The sequence below is a fragment of the Aspergillus chevalieri genome, chromosome 1, assembly GCF_016861735.1.
Source record: "Aspergillus chevalieri M1 DNA, chromosome 1, nearly complete sequence".
In the NCBI taxonomy this organism is placed as follows: Eukaryota; Fungi; Ascomycota; class Eurotiomycetes; order Eurotiales; family Aspergillaceae; genus Aspergillus; species Aspergillus chevalieri.
This window is the reverse complement of record NC_057362.1, coordinates 5,393,352-5,408,045: the sequence shown is the minus strand read 5'-3', so window position 1 is coordinate 5,408,045 and position 14,694 is coordinate 5,393,352. Positions and strand designations below refer to the sequence as shown.

General features: G+C 50.1%; 7 protein-coding genes across 7 annotated transcripts; 4 read left to right on the top strand and 3 right to left on the bottom strand.

Moving 5' to 3' along the window:
* Nucleotides 1-1,030: 1,030 nt before the first annotated feature.
* On the top strand, nt 1,031-3,464 carry EifCb (translation initiation factor eIF3 core subunit b; the record flags this gene model as incomplete). The annotated part of the gene is made up of 4 exons (XM_043276495.1): nt 1,031-1,106; nt 1,180-1,372; nt 1,450-2,983; nt 3,036-3,464. The coding sequence occupies 4 exons, from the start codon at nt 1,031-1,033 to the stop codon at nt 3,462-3,464; spliced, it is 2,232 nt and encodes a 743-aa protein (XP_043132998.1).
* A 265-nt stretch (nt 3,465-3,729) lies between these two features.
* ACHE_11877S (putative extracellular SCP domain protein Pry1) lies at nt 3,730-4,563 on the bottom strand (the record flags this gene model as incomplete). The annotated part of the gene is made up of 2 exons (XM_043276494.1): nt 3,730-4,212; nt 4,273-4,563. 2 exons carry the CDS (start codon nt 4,561-4,563, stop codon nt 3,730-3,732), a joined length of 774 nt encoding a protein of 257 aa, XP_043132997.1.
* A 360-nt stretch (nt 4,564-4,923) lies between these two features.
* Nucleotides 4,924-7,736, bottom strand: RCY1 (exocyst complex component Sec10 family protein; the record flags this gene model as incomplete). Its single annotated transcript, XM_043276493.1, has 3 exons — nt 4,924-5,194; nt 5,260-7,543; nt 7,625-7,736. 3 exons carry the CDS (start codon nt 7,734-7,736, stop codon nt 4,924-4,926), a joined length of 2,667 nt encoding a protein of 888 aa, XP_043132996.1.
* A 606-nt stretch (nt 7,737-8,342) lies between these two features.
* ACHE_11875S (flavodoxin family protein) lies at nt 8,343-9,371 on the bottom strand (the record flags this gene model as incomplete). Its single annotated transcript, XM_043276492.1, has 1 exon — nt 8,343-9,371. The coding sequence occupies one exon, from the start codon at nt 9,369-9,371 to the stop codon at nt 8,343-8,345; it is 1,029 nt and encodes a 342-aa protein (XP_043132995.1).
* A 647-nt stretch (nt 9,372-10,018) lies between these two features.
* ACHE_11874A (uncharacterized protein) lies at nt 10,019-11,425 on the top strand (the record flags this gene model as incomplete). The annotated part of the gene is made up of 2 exons (XM_043276491.1): nt 10,019-10,181; nt 10,260-11,425. 2 exons carry the CDS (start codon nt 10,019-10,021, stop codon nt 11,423-11,425), a joined length of 1,329 nt encoding a protein of 442 aa, XP_043132994.1.
* A 1,422-nt stretch (nt 11,426-12,847) lies between these two features.
* ACHE_11873A (uncharacterized protein) lies at nt 12,848-13,165 on the top strand (the record flags this gene model as incomplete). The annotated part of the gene is made up of 1 exon (XM_043276490.1): nt 12,848-13,165. The coding sequence occupies one exon, from the start codon at nt 12,848-12,850 to the stop codon at nt 13,163-13,165; it is 318 nt and encodes a 105-aa protein (XP_043132993.1).
* A 195-nt stretch (nt 13,166-13,360) lies between these two features.
* On the top strand, nt 13,361-14,456 carry ACHE_11872A (cupin domain-containing protein; the record flags this gene model as incomplete). The annotated part of the gene is made up of 2 exons (XM_043276489.1): nt 13,361-13,663; nt 13,716-14,456. The coding sequence occupies 2 exons, from the start codon at nt 13,361-13,363 to the stop codon at nt 14,454-14,456; spliced, it is 1,044 nt and encodes a 347-aa protein (XP_043132992.1).
* Between the last annotated feature and the right edge of the window lie 238 nt (nt 14,457-14,694).

Sequence of the window (14,694 nt, the reverse complement as noted above, 5' to 3'; positions counted from 1 at the left end):
AACTCATGATGCCGTGCTTATGTAAGGAATGCGGGCGGCCGGGGAAGTCGTCACACGTGACACGCGTGGCTGGACAGTTTTGACTGTTTACTACGGAGTGTACAGAGTAGGAACTAGGTTATGGCTAGGTATTTACTATTGCTGCTAGATGGTTGGCCCAAAGCAGTCGCGACTGGGTAGGGGAGAACTTGTGTAGGGAAAGCAGAACAGCGCTGGCTGAGATTCCACGAAAAATCCTCGATGAGGCATTCTCCTGTAGTCCTTTATAACACCGGAGAATTAGCATGTGCAATAGCCATTATATTAGCTGCAACCGTAGAGACGGGTCCAGTTACCTGTCCCTACGAATCGCCTGCTCCGGCTGTCGTCTCCTGTCCCGGATGGTGTCTCAACCCACACTCCTGCAAGATCCAGTAACCAGCATTATCAATTCAAGTCGGTCCGTGGAGCATGTTCAGAATGGACGGGTTTCAGAGTTGTAGCCTGGTGCTTATCGATCGAGGCAAAAATCTGAACTGTAGCGGGATCTTTCGACGGGGTGTGACAAGCGTAACGATGCAGATTCATCCATCTCGCGAACTCATGGGGCGTTCACTTGAGCACGGTGTCTTCAATCCCGTTAGTTGTATTCTTGTTTGGTGCGTATAGCAGCAGAATTCGTATAGACTCCTTAAGTGTTGAGATGGGTTTTTCATTGTTCGTCAACGGGACACTCAGGCTGTCATAGCTTCTGGGATGGATTAGCTCATTCTTGAAGTAAATGATAGCTAAAGCGTAAGGATGGAAACGCAAATATCTGTCCAATGTGATGGAGTTCCTTGTATCCAAGATGTGCTGTGAACTCCGAGTACGTAGAGACCGAGTTCGGGCTGAGTCAGCTCTGAGTCAGCCGCAATCGCACACAGGACTGGAATTGTTCGCTTTTGCCCTAAACCGGGGAGCGGCGACCAGCAAAGCAAAGCCAGACTCACTACCATTCGCATTCCCCGTCAAGAAGGCCCCCTTTTGTCCAGTCCCGCGGTCCGTCAAGATGGCGCCCAGTTTCGATACTCTTACCGAGCAGGACCTCCACGAGGAGGAGGTCGAGGAGGAGATTGATTTCTCGGGTGAGTAGCCGCTGAGATCGAATTTTTTTCGCTTTGTTTGTTGCCCCTCTCTAACGCGGGCGTCATCCACCAGATCTCAAGGCGCAATACGAAGTTAAACTCGAGGAGGGTTTGGATACATTTATCGTCATCGATGGCCTTCCTGTCGTTCCTGAAGAGAGTCGGCAAAAGCTCATCAAGTTCTTGTTGAGGAAACTCAGCGCGGTCGGCCACACCTCCGAAGATGCCGTTTTCATGCCCGTCAACGACAAGAACATGTCCGAAGGGTACGTATTGCGAGAAGGGATACTTGGAGGGTTGCTTTGGCACGGAAAAAATGAAAAATTAATGCGTGGTCGGATAGTTTTGCTTTCGTCGAGTACGAGACCCCCGAACAAGCCGTCGCCGCCGTTAAGCAACTTCACGGTGTTCCCCTGGACAAGAAGCACACCCTTTCCGTGAACAAGTTGATGGATATCGATCGCTATGGCCGTGAGGGACGTATCGAGGAGGAGTACAAGCCGCCAACCGTCGAGCCGTTCAAGGAGAAGGAGCACCTGCGCTCGTGGTTGGGCGACGCCAACGCTCGCGACCAATTTGCCCTCTTCCGGGGCGACAAGGTCGGTGTTTTCTGGAATAACAAGAGCAACGAGCCTGAAAATGTGGTCGACCGTGCCCACTGGACACAGTTGTTCGTACAGTGGTCGCCCAAGGGTTCCTTCCTCGCCTCCGTCCACCCCCAGGGTATTCAGCTCTGGGGCGGCCCATCGTTCTCGAAACAGAAGCAGTTCCCCCATCCGTTTGTGCAGTTGGTCGAATTCTCGCCGAATGAGAGCTACATGACCACCTGGTCCGCTCGCCCGATCCAGGTCGAAGAGGGTCAACCGGTCCTGACCTACGAGGAGGATGGAAAGAACATCATCATTTGGGATATCGCTACCGGGAAGCCTCTACGGTCGTTTGTTTCTCACGATTTGACCGCTGGTCCCGCAGGTGATGGTGACGCTCAGCCTAAGAAGAAGGTGCAGTGGCCTGCATTCAAGTGGTCCGCTGATGAGAAGTACGTTGCCAGAATGCTTCAGGGCCAGTCGATTTCGATTTACGAGACGCCGCGGATGAACTTGCTAGGTAAGACGTCCGTTAAGATTGATGGTGTGATGGACTTTGAGTGGTCCCCCGCGACGACCCAGCGCGAGGGTATCAAGCAGTACGAACAACTGCTGTGCTTCTGGACGCCTGAAATGGGCAGCAGCCCCGCCAGAGTCGGTATGATGAGCGTCCCTTCCAAGGAGATTGTCCGTACTCGTAACCTCTTCAACGTTTCCGATGTCAAGCTGCACTGGCAGTCCCAGGGTACCTACGTTTGTGTCAAGGTCGACCGTCACTCCAAGTCCAAGAAGTCGCTCGCCACCAACCTCGAAATTTTCCGCGTGCGCGAGAAGGGTGTTCCTGTCGAGGTTGTCGACAGTCTCAAGGATACCGTGATCAACTTCGCCTGGGAACCCAACGGTAACAGATTCGTCGCCATTACCACCGGAGAAGCCGTTGCTGGTGCTGCCGTTGCGCCCAAGACCGCTGTCTCTTTCTTCGCACCTGAAAAGAAGGGTCACCAACTAGGAAGCTTCAAGCTGGTCCGCACTCTCGACAAGAAGAATAACAACGCCATCTACTGGTCGCCCAAGGGCCGTTTTGTCGTCGTTGGTACCGTTCACTCGCAAACCAGCTTCGACATGGACTTCTGGGATATGGACTTCGAAGGTGACAAGCCCGAGGGAGAGAAGGATTTCGCCGCCAACCTTCAATTACTGACGACCGTCGAGCACTACGGTGTTACTGACATTGACTGGGATCCTACTGGTCGCTACGTTGTCAGTAGCGCTAGTGCGTGGACCCATTCGGTAAGTTTTCTTATCTCATCTTACGCGTCGATTGCCGCTAACATTCATTTAGATGGAAAACGGATGGAGCATCCACACCTTCTCCGGTACCACCCTCGCCGAACACCCGACCGACAAGTTCAAGCAGTTTGTCTGGCGTCCTCGCCCCGCAACCCTCCTCTCCAAGGAAGAACAGAAGCAGGTCCGCAAGAACCTTCGGGAGTACTCGAAGGAGTTCGAAGAGGAGGACAAGTACGCCGTCGACATTGCCAACACCGCCGTCGTCGAGACCCGCAAGCGTGTCCTCAACGAATGGGCCGCCTGGCTCCGTCGGGAGAAGGAGTTCCTGGCAGAGGAGCGGGAGGCATACGAGCTCCCCGAGAACGCAGACGAGCCCAAGCTGGCCAAGGACGCACGTCCCGAGGCCGAGGACCAAGGCGAGACTGTTGTCGAGGAGATGGTGGAGGAGATTGTCGAGGAGCACGAGGAAGTTATTGGTTGATTGGAAATATTCTTTTCTCTTTTCCCTCTTGTTCGTATCTAATGTGGCCGTTTTCTATTTTCCTTTTTACCTCCTATTTTGTGTCCTTTTTGAAGCGAGAAAATCTGCTTCCGTTTTCCTACCCGAGGGTGGGATGATTCAAAAAATGAGAGATCTGTTGCATTTCACCCGGTGGGTATCATGTGCAATGTTGGTAGTATGAGAGATGAAAATCATGACTAGTTTAGAAAGTTCGATTACATCCACGATAGATGGAAATATCCTTTTATAACATGAAGAAAACACCATGAACCATAGCCAACCAAAGCCCAGCCTTCCCTATATACCTTCGTCCAACAGCCGCATTATCTTCATCTTCATCACCATCATCTTCATGCCCACCAGACCCCGTCCCCCCACCACTACCGCCAACCTTCGCCCTCTCCGGCACCACATTCATCTTGAACCACTTCTTGTTCTTCCCCATGACATTCCCCGCCGGCGCATACTCGCAAACAACATACCACCCCAACGCCTTCTCGAAATTCCCCGTCTCTTTATCCTGCGCATCATCATCATACCCGCAATCCACCGCCGCACAGCCAACCTGCGTCGTAGCTTTCCAGACTAACTGCGTGAAATGCCCCGTTTCCTCCGAGAAACCGGTGGGCAGTTTGAAGTTGTACATTTTGCGTTCTTCGCCCCAGACTGCGATGGCGGACGACGCATTGGGGTAGCCAAAAGAAAGATTTTCACCGTAGGGGCCTTTCTATTTCATTTAATTAGCTATTGGTAGAGATTCTATAAAGGGGATGCATAGGGGACTTACGGAATGCTTCCATTTGCACTGCTTGGCCCAGTTACGGGAGTAGTCGGCTAGGGTGTCGTTCCATGTTAATGTGCAGGCGTCGTGTTCGCGGCGGTAGTCGTTGCTGATGGATAGGACGGTGTCTTTGAATACACTGAGAGAGGTGTAAGATGCTGGGGTGGGTGATGATTGCGTCTCGGTGACTGTGACGAGTGTGACGGTCTCCTGCTCTTGCGCTTGGGTGAGTGTGATGAAGAGTAGACTGAGCCAGAGTATCCGTATACAGTTAGATATGCTGAATATGGAGATCATGATATTAGTCAAATTATAGGAGATTTGAATATATGGCTTTTTATTTCCGACACGGCCAAGGGACAGTGTTTTATTCTGTTACCACACTCACCAGGCTACACCGTGTGGATACTGTTTCTGCCTTTTTATTTTTAAGCCTGGCGCTTCTATGATGCGGAATGAATATGATCCAAAGCCTTTTGAAACATGGAACCGCCGACGGATGCCCGCGTTTGGCTCCATTCCAGCAGCCGCCGAGCTGACGTCAAGACATGATTGTATATTGCTTTATTTTTTTTTTTTTTGCTGATATTGCTGGACATAAACAAAATTCTATGTAGTCGGTGTAATCGGAAATCATATCGCAAGCCTGCGGGTATCTCACATAACAGTACATCCAATTCCGTACATGGCTCGTTCCACATCTCGTTTGACCTGGTACCAATCTGCGCGCCGCTCGGCGAATTCGTAGACTTCCTCCACGCGCCAGATCCCCTGGAAGCGCCCGGCATCGGCGATGATCGTGGCTAGCTCTTTAGCGTCTGACGGATCGATCAGGTAGATCTGCGAGAGCTCGCGGAAGGCTTTGAAGTAGAGGAGTAGGTTGGAGTTTCGTAGCGTTTGGACGAATTTGAAGTAATGATTCATGTCACTATGCTTTCATCAGTATTTAAGCTCACCGGTAACCCACGGCCCGGGGAATAAAGTTGTTCTTACCTGATCAATCGAAGGGAGCCTTCGATGCTGATCCGCTGGCGCTTCAGATGCTTGCAGAGAGCCGCAAAGAGCCGCAGCCCGACTTCCTGGTTGAAAACATCTAGTGTGCTCTTGTCCGTACTTCCGACCAACATTTGCGTGTGCGATGATACCACGTCGACCACGGCACTAGCGGCTTCTGTGACGCCCACGTTCATGGTTTGCCGGTACGGATCGTTGGAGATTCCCGGGTTGAAGTCTGTTGCCAGTTGCCGTGTTGCCAGAATGTAGTCCACTTCCTCCATAAGCACATCGATACCCTTGCTCAGACCTGTAGCAACGCGCTCATCGAGCATCTGCTCGAATTTCTTCTTTTCCTTCACGGCAGGGTCAAGGAAGTCGTTCCGATCGGTTAGTTTGGAACTCACGAGTTCCTGTTCGTAGAACACATCCACCATCTGGAGAATGAGATCACCAACGTTAACCAGCTCCAGAAATGTGACCAGAGGCTCCACTCCGGATTGGTCACGTTCCCCTTGCTCGCGTGGCCGGTAGTTAGAGAGATGATCCACCGCCCGGTTAAAGCCAACAATGACATGGCGGTGTCCAAGGATACGCAACAAGGTAACGAATATCGCCTGACACTGCTGTTTCGCGGCTGCACCTGTCTGACCACCGATTCTCACAAACTGCGCTGCTCGTTCAAGGCTTGACTTGGCTGCATGTACCATACTGAGAGCTACCTCAATGCTGAACAACGATCGGATGCCTTCCATCTTCGACTTCATGAGAGCAGCTTTGGCTGCGAGTTCGGATGTCGGAGCCTCCGTTACTGTAACGGGGGCCGGGGACGCAATCGTCGAGAATCGATTCGGGCTTTTCAATGACGAGACATCGCCGGCAGTGGAATCTTGATCCGATTTCGTCTCATTCGATTTATTCCCCGAGAAGCTGGGGAGAATGTTGACTGGCGCCATGATCACTTTCTTGAACGAGCTCAAAAAGTCCCTCTTATCGGCTTGGCGATTCACATTCGACATCAAAAAGGACTCAGTCGACGCAGCCTGCTCGTCAAGCTGACGATCCCATTCTCCCACAGCAGAATCCGACCACTTTCTGAAATGATCCAGCTCTTCGGCAAGATACAAGTCCATATGCGGTTCGTATACCTTGGTGATCACGCTGTCCAAGAACTCATCAAAGCTGTCTGGTGCATTCTGGATCGGCAAAAGGGTCTCAGATAAATTCTGACATTGGGCAAACGTTACTGAAACGGCATTCAGGTACGACTCGATGTTGGAGCGATGTAGCTCGTCGAAAATCGCAGTCAGGAAAGGATATAGAACGTCCTGTCCCACCTTCTCCACAAATGGCGAGGCAACCTTTGTCGGCGGGGGGAAGATGCGATTGATGATCGATACTTCTTCGTTGTAGGCTACACTCAGCCGGGTAAAGAAGACTTGCGTTTGTTGTAACTTCACCCGGCTAGTGACTGGATCAATGCAGTCTGCCACTCGCGCGAATTCAGATTTCCGGGTCACCATGTGATTATGATGGATAAAGTATTCGACAGCAGAGCCGCCACCGTTCAATGTGCAAAGAACGTGAGAGTATTTTTTCATCGTCCCATCAATATCCTCCGTTTCGTAGCCTTGTCTGAATTCCTTCAAGGCGGCTGTTTCGAACAGGGACACGGCTTCTTGTAGTCTCGCAATTCGTTCGCGCCAGCTTTCGTTATTATCGCAGTTCGAAAAAGCCTGCAGTTGCGACAGGATCTGCGACTGGTGGTGGGGGTCATTATATTTCTGGAAGACGAGGTTTTTTGTCGAAGGGCCGAAAGTGACGATGTCCTCGTAAAACGGAGACAGTGCCGCATGAACCTTTCCATACTCCTGGCGGGCTTCTCCGCGTACCGATTTGACCAGCTTCAACGCTCCTAGGACCGGATCTCTTTCCAACTCCTGCGTATCAACCGGCGCAGTCGTAGAAACGTTGATTTGGTCAAACCCATCCGAGATCGATTTCATTGCGGATGCCGTACTGCCTTCGACATCGCCAATTGCCGCAGATGTTCCTTTGCCTTGCTCCGCTAGCTCTTGCTTCTCAACGCTTTTCGGATCGACAATGGTTCCGTAGACATGCTCGACACGTTTCCTAGCTTCTATTTCATTCCAGCAACCCATCTTTTTCATCTTCTGTACCCACCTCGTATCATCGTATGCTATCTCGCACAGCAACTTGGAGGATCGCGCAACTCGGATAAGATCGACGGGGGAGAGGTAATCGAAGACGGACGAGAGGATCTCTAATAAGTGTCAGAGAAAGGCCATATTCCGACTATTCCTGCCTTCAAACCGTATACCCTTCCCGCAGTTCTAGAACTCACCTGCCGGCAGAGCAGCCCTGGAGACATCCTCCATAGAGGCCATCTTGAGCGAGGCCAGCACATCTCTGCGCGGTTTCCCGCCAGTCCCTGGCCCATTCTTTGTTTTCGACATTTCGACGTCTTCGCTTCTGCATCGGGAGGGGGGAGAACGGTGTCTCTTGGTCGGGTTGTTTTGCTTCTCAGGCGTATTCCGCCTTCGTGGGGCAGGCAATCCGAGGAACAATGGTCTTCGCAGGATTTCTCAAGCGCATTCACGTAGCAGACATTGTCATCACAAACCGGCCCTTTTCAAGGGTCAAAGGGCGAACGATACGTGAGCGCAACCGTATGGAGGAATTGTCGACACTGTTCTCATATCGTCCGGTGTATGACTTGTGTCCCGAGCGGAGGCCACGTGATTTTATCTTGACGTCGATCTCGAGCCATATCTACAACTTGGATATACGATAGATAATTAGAGAGGTAAGATGATTGAGATTTGTTATTTTCTATTTCATCCGGTTTCCGTCTTGTTGTGTTGGCTGTCGGGATTTGCTATCGTGGCTGCTCAATATATATCCGGAGCATGTTTTACTGCTACCGGTATTCTTGGATCCAAATCGTGCACTTTTCTGAGAGCAGCTTTGTCGGAAAAGTTAACACAATTTAATTTGGCCTTGCTTCATCCTTATGCCCTGTTCCATTAAGGAAAACAAAGTATGTATGATTTGAAATCTCACTATGAGTCTAGCTTTGACCAAATAGATTCACTAGGGAGAGGAACCTTTGGAGCGTGCAGATCGAGCCATGACTGCTTCTCCTTCTCGATCGATTTGAGCTTCTGTTGCTCTTCCATTCCCCATGCCCCAATCTCTTTGGAATGCTTCAACTTCCCTTCCATGGTGATGCAGCTCCAGATCGAGTTATCTTCCCAATCGAAACGGATCTCTTGATTTGGGAGAATGACCAGCTTTCCCCGAGCACCACAAGTAATGCAGCCAATGGATTTGTCTTTTCCCAGAAGCTCGATTTTGCTCAAGTGACAGTTTGGACAGCTGGACTCGTCCCTGGGCCCGAGGTACTGCGCGTCGTCAAAATGCTTGCCCATTTGACTGACAATATGTCGTCCCAGCTGCCTTGCCCTTTCCATGAGTTCGGGCTGCAGGAGAACAGATCCGCGAGCAGCCACTCCTTGTCCAATAAATTGGTCCACGACTTTAGCGTGTATTGGGTAAACGAGGACATGGAGACTGGGTAGAGCCATAGTAAACTGATCGGGAGTTCTGGAACCGCCAATAGCCATGAAGCCGGCGACTCTTGGTTTCTGCAACCTGGGATCGAACTTCATATTTGCAAAGTTGGGATCTTCGGCAGCCTGTCCTTGACGGACGAGCTCCGCAAAAGACGCATCGACATATGGGCCGCCAATTCGATCGAATAGGGCCTTGATCACGCCCGGGGGTTGATGGGAATAGGTCGGAGTAGAGATAATGATTGCATCTGCGTCGAGGATGGCAGTCAATACAGCCTCTCTATCGTCTGGCACCGAATCGTGATCATTCCCGGCCTTCATGCTGTCAACGGTACCAAGACTGATATCCAATTGTCCCTCCAATGGCTTGGGGTTCCTTGGTATTGAAACTGAAGGCACATGAATCCATGAAACAGTTGGAGATGGATCCTCCTTTTGAGCAGCGTTCAGGGCAGCTTTGAGGAGAATCTCCGAGTTTCCCTGAAGTGATCCATTTGCCAGACCCAGAATGTGCATGTTGGCGGTGGTAACAAAGTTGAGGAAAAATATGACAGAGACCTAACAGACACTTATCTTTTCTGTATAGAAATACTCTGATATGCACTACAATACCCCATAGTTCTATCCCCGCCGTCGTGGGGTTCCGCGACTCGGAAATCCCACTCGGACACCCACAATCGGACATTCCGGCTTTCGATGCAGTGGTATACCAGAGCATATAAAGATACGTAGGTCACTGCATTTATTAGTGAGCAAGTGTTGGCGATCTGACCGTTTCTGGGCCCCGGTAATAAAAGCGCATTATGGAAAAGCCGCCATTTCTCTTAGGCCATGTTCGCAAGCATTGTCGGTTCCCAGTCTGTGCAGAATCATACAGCTACCAGTACGTGCCAGCGTAGTAGACGGAGAAGTGAGTGTCGGCAAATTCGTGAGGACAGAATAGGCAAGAGCCATGGTCGGGGTTCGGGGAGATCAACCTCCGTGTCTCCTCCCTCTGAATCTCCGCTTAGGTGAGCACTGCTTCGAGGGTCAATCATGCAGATGTTTGCTCCCTTGTTGTGGTTTTCTATAGACCAAGTAGTCTCATTTTTGCTTCATTTATACCTTGATGCACATCCCACTTGCTGTGCCCCGCGAGTTCTCCAGAGATGGAGTCAACGACGATGGAAGGTGACCAACTACAACCCTCAAACTACGTGCACGATGGCCAGAAACGGTCCATAGAAGCGGAGTGCTTCAATTGCGAGCATTGCCAGAAATTCTTCACCCGCAAAGAGCATCTAAAACGGCATCTTACCAGCCATACCTCGTTACGGCAATTCAGCTGTTCGATATGCTCCCGAGAATTTCGCAGAAGGCGAGTCCATGTCACATTAGCTGACGTTGAATGTTATTCTAACCAAGGCTCCAGGGACTCGCTGAAGCGACATATGGCGATCCATGGCCATCAGGCAGCTCAATCTTTCGCTGCCAACTCGCCTGGGATTAAACGGACTGCCAAGGCGTGCCTTAGCTGTGTACGGTCTAAGCAACGATGCATTGGTGACATGCCGTGTGAACGCTGCCTTCATAAGAGGACACGCTGTGTCTACGTGCCCACCTCGTCGCCAGTGACTATAGAGCGATCGAACGTCTCTAGTTGGGGATGTTCAGATGCTTGGTCTACTCTCACGCCTGGCCACGCGGAGAGAGCAGACGAAACAACGCAGGATGATACAAGTGCTGCGCCTACACGGGGATTCGATACACTTACTTCTGACGATCGTACTATGAACACGGAATTTATGGAGGTCGACCCTCTTGGGAAATTGGACACCATCTCACGTGTAACTCACGCATCAGCAACTTCTGACAACATAGAGGTGCCACCGTTACCTCAGATGCCATTTTCTTCCGAACTGGACACCTTTAGCGGGTTTTTGTTTCACCCATTTGCCCCATGGCCTGAAGATGCTCTTGCAACACCGTTTGGTGTTGCAGATTACGATGACATACCTATTGCCACAAGCTTGGATGGTCTGCAAAGATCATATATGAACTCTATCTGCCCGACTCCCATGCCAGACATGCAGCCTCATGCACCCACTCCGAAGCCTAACTTGTCGGGAACCGAACCAAACAACGCACCTCGATTCCCTGCTCTTCGGAAAGACGACATGGGTACGGTTATGTCTGAGAAATTCGGCCATATAAAGCAGGTACCTGAAACAGCTTACGAGAAAATCAAGCAATTCTATCAAGAAGTGAAGACAACACCCGCAGGTATTGGGGCGGATGACTTTCCCCCTTTGGAGCTTCTAGGTTCCTTCCTTGAGCTGTACTTTGAATACTTCAACCCTATGATACCAATAATACACCAGGCAACTTTCAATCCATCTTCGGAAAACTGGATTCTACTTCTGGCTATGATGACGGTGGGTGGCCAATATTCAACGCTTCACGCGCGGGAGCAGTACATCACAACATTACAGGCACTCTTACAGCGTGCAATATCAGCCAAGGTAAACCCGCCCTTCTTACGGCTTCGTGAGACTGTAAATTCTCATAGTTGGCAAACAGGTCACGAATAGGATACTAGTCAATGGTGGCCTCAGCTCCGCACAGTCTGTCTTCTTGCTTCAGATGTGTCTATTCTTCAATGGCACCAAACAAGGCCTAATAGATATGCAATGTCAGCGAGGCTGGTTTCTGATGATGCTGCGCCCAATACTGGCAAGGCATGGCTCAATTTTTCGTGGCACAGAGATTGCTACCGAGAACAACGATCAATGGCGGAATTGGATTCGTAGGGAGTCGTGGCATCGAATAGTATATTTTGCATGGTGTACGGATCCTTCAAGAACCTCAACTGCTACCTTTGATTGCTAAAACTGGAAATATAGATCTTGAATGCGTGGGGTTCATTCTGTTTGACCTGCCACCCAACCTTGATGTGACCGAGTTACACCAGTCTTTGCCGTGCAAAGAGAGCCTGTGGGGATGTTCTAATGCTACGGAATGGCAAATACAGATGTGCAAAGCAAAGGGTATGAGTCTTCTCTTCTCTTGTTGGTATGGCTGCTAAAATCAGTCAAATGGTAGAACCTCCGAGCTTAAGACAGTTGTTGGGCAAACACGCGTTAATACGAGAGATAATGCCCGAACTAGGTGATGCTGCGCATCTGATCGTTCTCCTGTCCTTGTACGTGGAAGAAAATCGTATTTTACAACTGACCAATTCTTGGATATACTCGCAAGGGATCCATGCACTAAACAACAACAATCATTCTGAGTGTGTATGTATACGCGATGGCGGTCTTTGGCCAATGTCTCAACGACAGGAGACAATGTTAGACAGATATTTTGAGTATTTTAGGCTCAAAACACAATCGCCTTCAGAGCACCCGTTATTGCAAGACATCACCTCAAAGACATATCACATGGTCTCCATTCTTCGACTTGTGCCATTGAATACCCTGCGCATCTTTTCCAGCTGGATGACAACCCCCGAGAAGGTTGAACGTGCGAGAAAAGAGCTCGAGAGCTGGATAGAGGGAGGATATTGCGCCCGCAAGGCTCTGCTACACGCAGCTGCATTATTTCAGTCAATCAGAGATCAGCGAACGACGATCCATTCAGATCCATGGTATATGATGGCGGCGTCTCTCTGCATCTGGACTCACATCAAGCTGTCGAAGCGAACCAGAATACCATCTACAGATCGTCCGCTAAGAATTGATAAAACGTCTGATTCGCAAGCTTTGCAGTCATGGCTCAACGGTTCACGGACTATGAGCGTGCATATCACAGGAATCGGAATTTTGGACGAAGCGGACAGCGCATCCCGTACATTACAGCAGACCATAAAAATACTGCGTCGAGGTGGCTCGTGGGGTCAAATCGGTCGTCATTTCGCGGCAGTCTTCCAGCAGGTCTTAGACGGGACTACCCCGTTGCCTCCAGTCTAATTCCATGTTGCTTGACGCTCAGATTCCAGTTGAGTCTCGATCGATATGCAAATTCATCAACCTCACCCAGAATTGCCGCTTCATATCCATCTGCGCAGTTCACAGTTGAACCAGCAGCGACTGTATCACGGCTACCCGAATTTTGCGCGGACTGAATACGCATTGGGCCGGAAGTTGCTGGATAGTCTCATATATACCAGCATTCTCTATTGGCCTCCCGTACGTCTAGATCATCCTGACGAGATGGAGATTTGGATCATGTTTAGTGTAGACTATCTATTGAAAGCGATTGTGATGTGGCGGACTGGTTGGACGGGCAAAGCACCAGGGAAGTGCCAACATAAGAGATTTAGTTTGTCTTGAGCTATATCTTGCCGTCGACGTCGGTGATATAACCCCGTCGGATCCCACAGTATGGGGGTGGGGGTGCCGTCCGAAGGTGACGAAATAGGCAGTGTACGGACCTCCATTGTACTATATATGAACGCTAGCTCTGATTAGATGTTCAAGATCAATTGAAGCATCATCTGAACCATAATATTACTATCCCACTAGACAATGTCACTCCCTCGTGTCGCAGAACCCCCTGGGGAGGTTACTCCCTACGTTGTCCCGGCCTATCAGGGTGAAACCCTCACTATCCCCGGCACAAAATCAACAGACCGGGTGCTGGCGTCGGCCAAGGAGAGTGAAGGCTCAATATCAGTGTTCCATTTTGATGGCGTGTTGGGTGATCCCGTTGGCTTTCACCATCACAATGAAGCCCATGACATCTTCATGTGTACCAGGGGTTATATCAAAGTATGGGCAGGAGATCAGTGTCGGCTCTTGGGACCTGGGGACTTTTGTTCAGTTCCTCCGGTAACTATATTGCTTCCTACTGTCATGTGCGAAATGCTAATATCACCCACAGAAAGTCATCCATCGACCCCAGCTAGTGGGCCCGTGGAATGAAAGCCTCGGCCTCGTCACACCCGGGAAATGGGTAGAATTCTTCCGCTTTGCCTCGGAGAAATACAACGGTCTCTTGACAAATGAATTCGACAGCCGGAATACCCTGCAGCATATGGTTCCCAAATTCCAAACTATCCAAGATGAGTACGACGTGATATTCGACCCTGGTCATCCCGTGTGCGAAGTTGGAGCGTGGACAGAGCGTGATACGAAGATCGCAGACGGTGTCCAGCCTTACTACCTACGTGCGGACACTGGGCCCAGGAATCTTCTGGGTGGGGTGTTGTCCCGGCCGTTTATCACGACGAAACAGAGCGACGGCGGCAAGTTTGCCATTACCAGTATCGAGTCGAGTAGTGAGTATCCACCTACGGTTCTTGGGAAGCCATTTGCCTTTAAAAAAGTGCACCAGGTCTACCATGTGTTGGATGGCGCTATCAATGTGATTATCGACGGCATTGCGAATCAAGTTCGAGCTGGCGAGACAGTGTTCATTCCCGTTGGTACGGAAATTAGCATTCATTTTCTCGATAGGTATGTTCGCTTCTGGTCATTCGCTAGCGGAGATGGTCTGGAATCATTTGTTCGTTTCGGTGGTCGCGAGTATGAAGGGAAGATTATTCCGGACAAAGCAGATCCGGTGGACGACGCGAAGGTGCTGAGGGCAGCCGAGAACATCAACATGAAAGTGTCTATTTGAAATTGACAACCATATGTACAAGACGCGTTTTTGCGAAATGTGTGTTGATAAAACCGGATGGTCTGGGAATTGATGCTGGTTCTTAGAGAGCATCACCTGTTTTCTATTTCCTCCAGTCCTATCCTAGGAGGTTTATAGAGCCTTTAGAGAATATTATTATATTTCGTTCATTGACACTATCAATACCTTGCCAATGTTGTGATGCTAATTAGAGAAAGTTTCATTTTGCAAATAGATG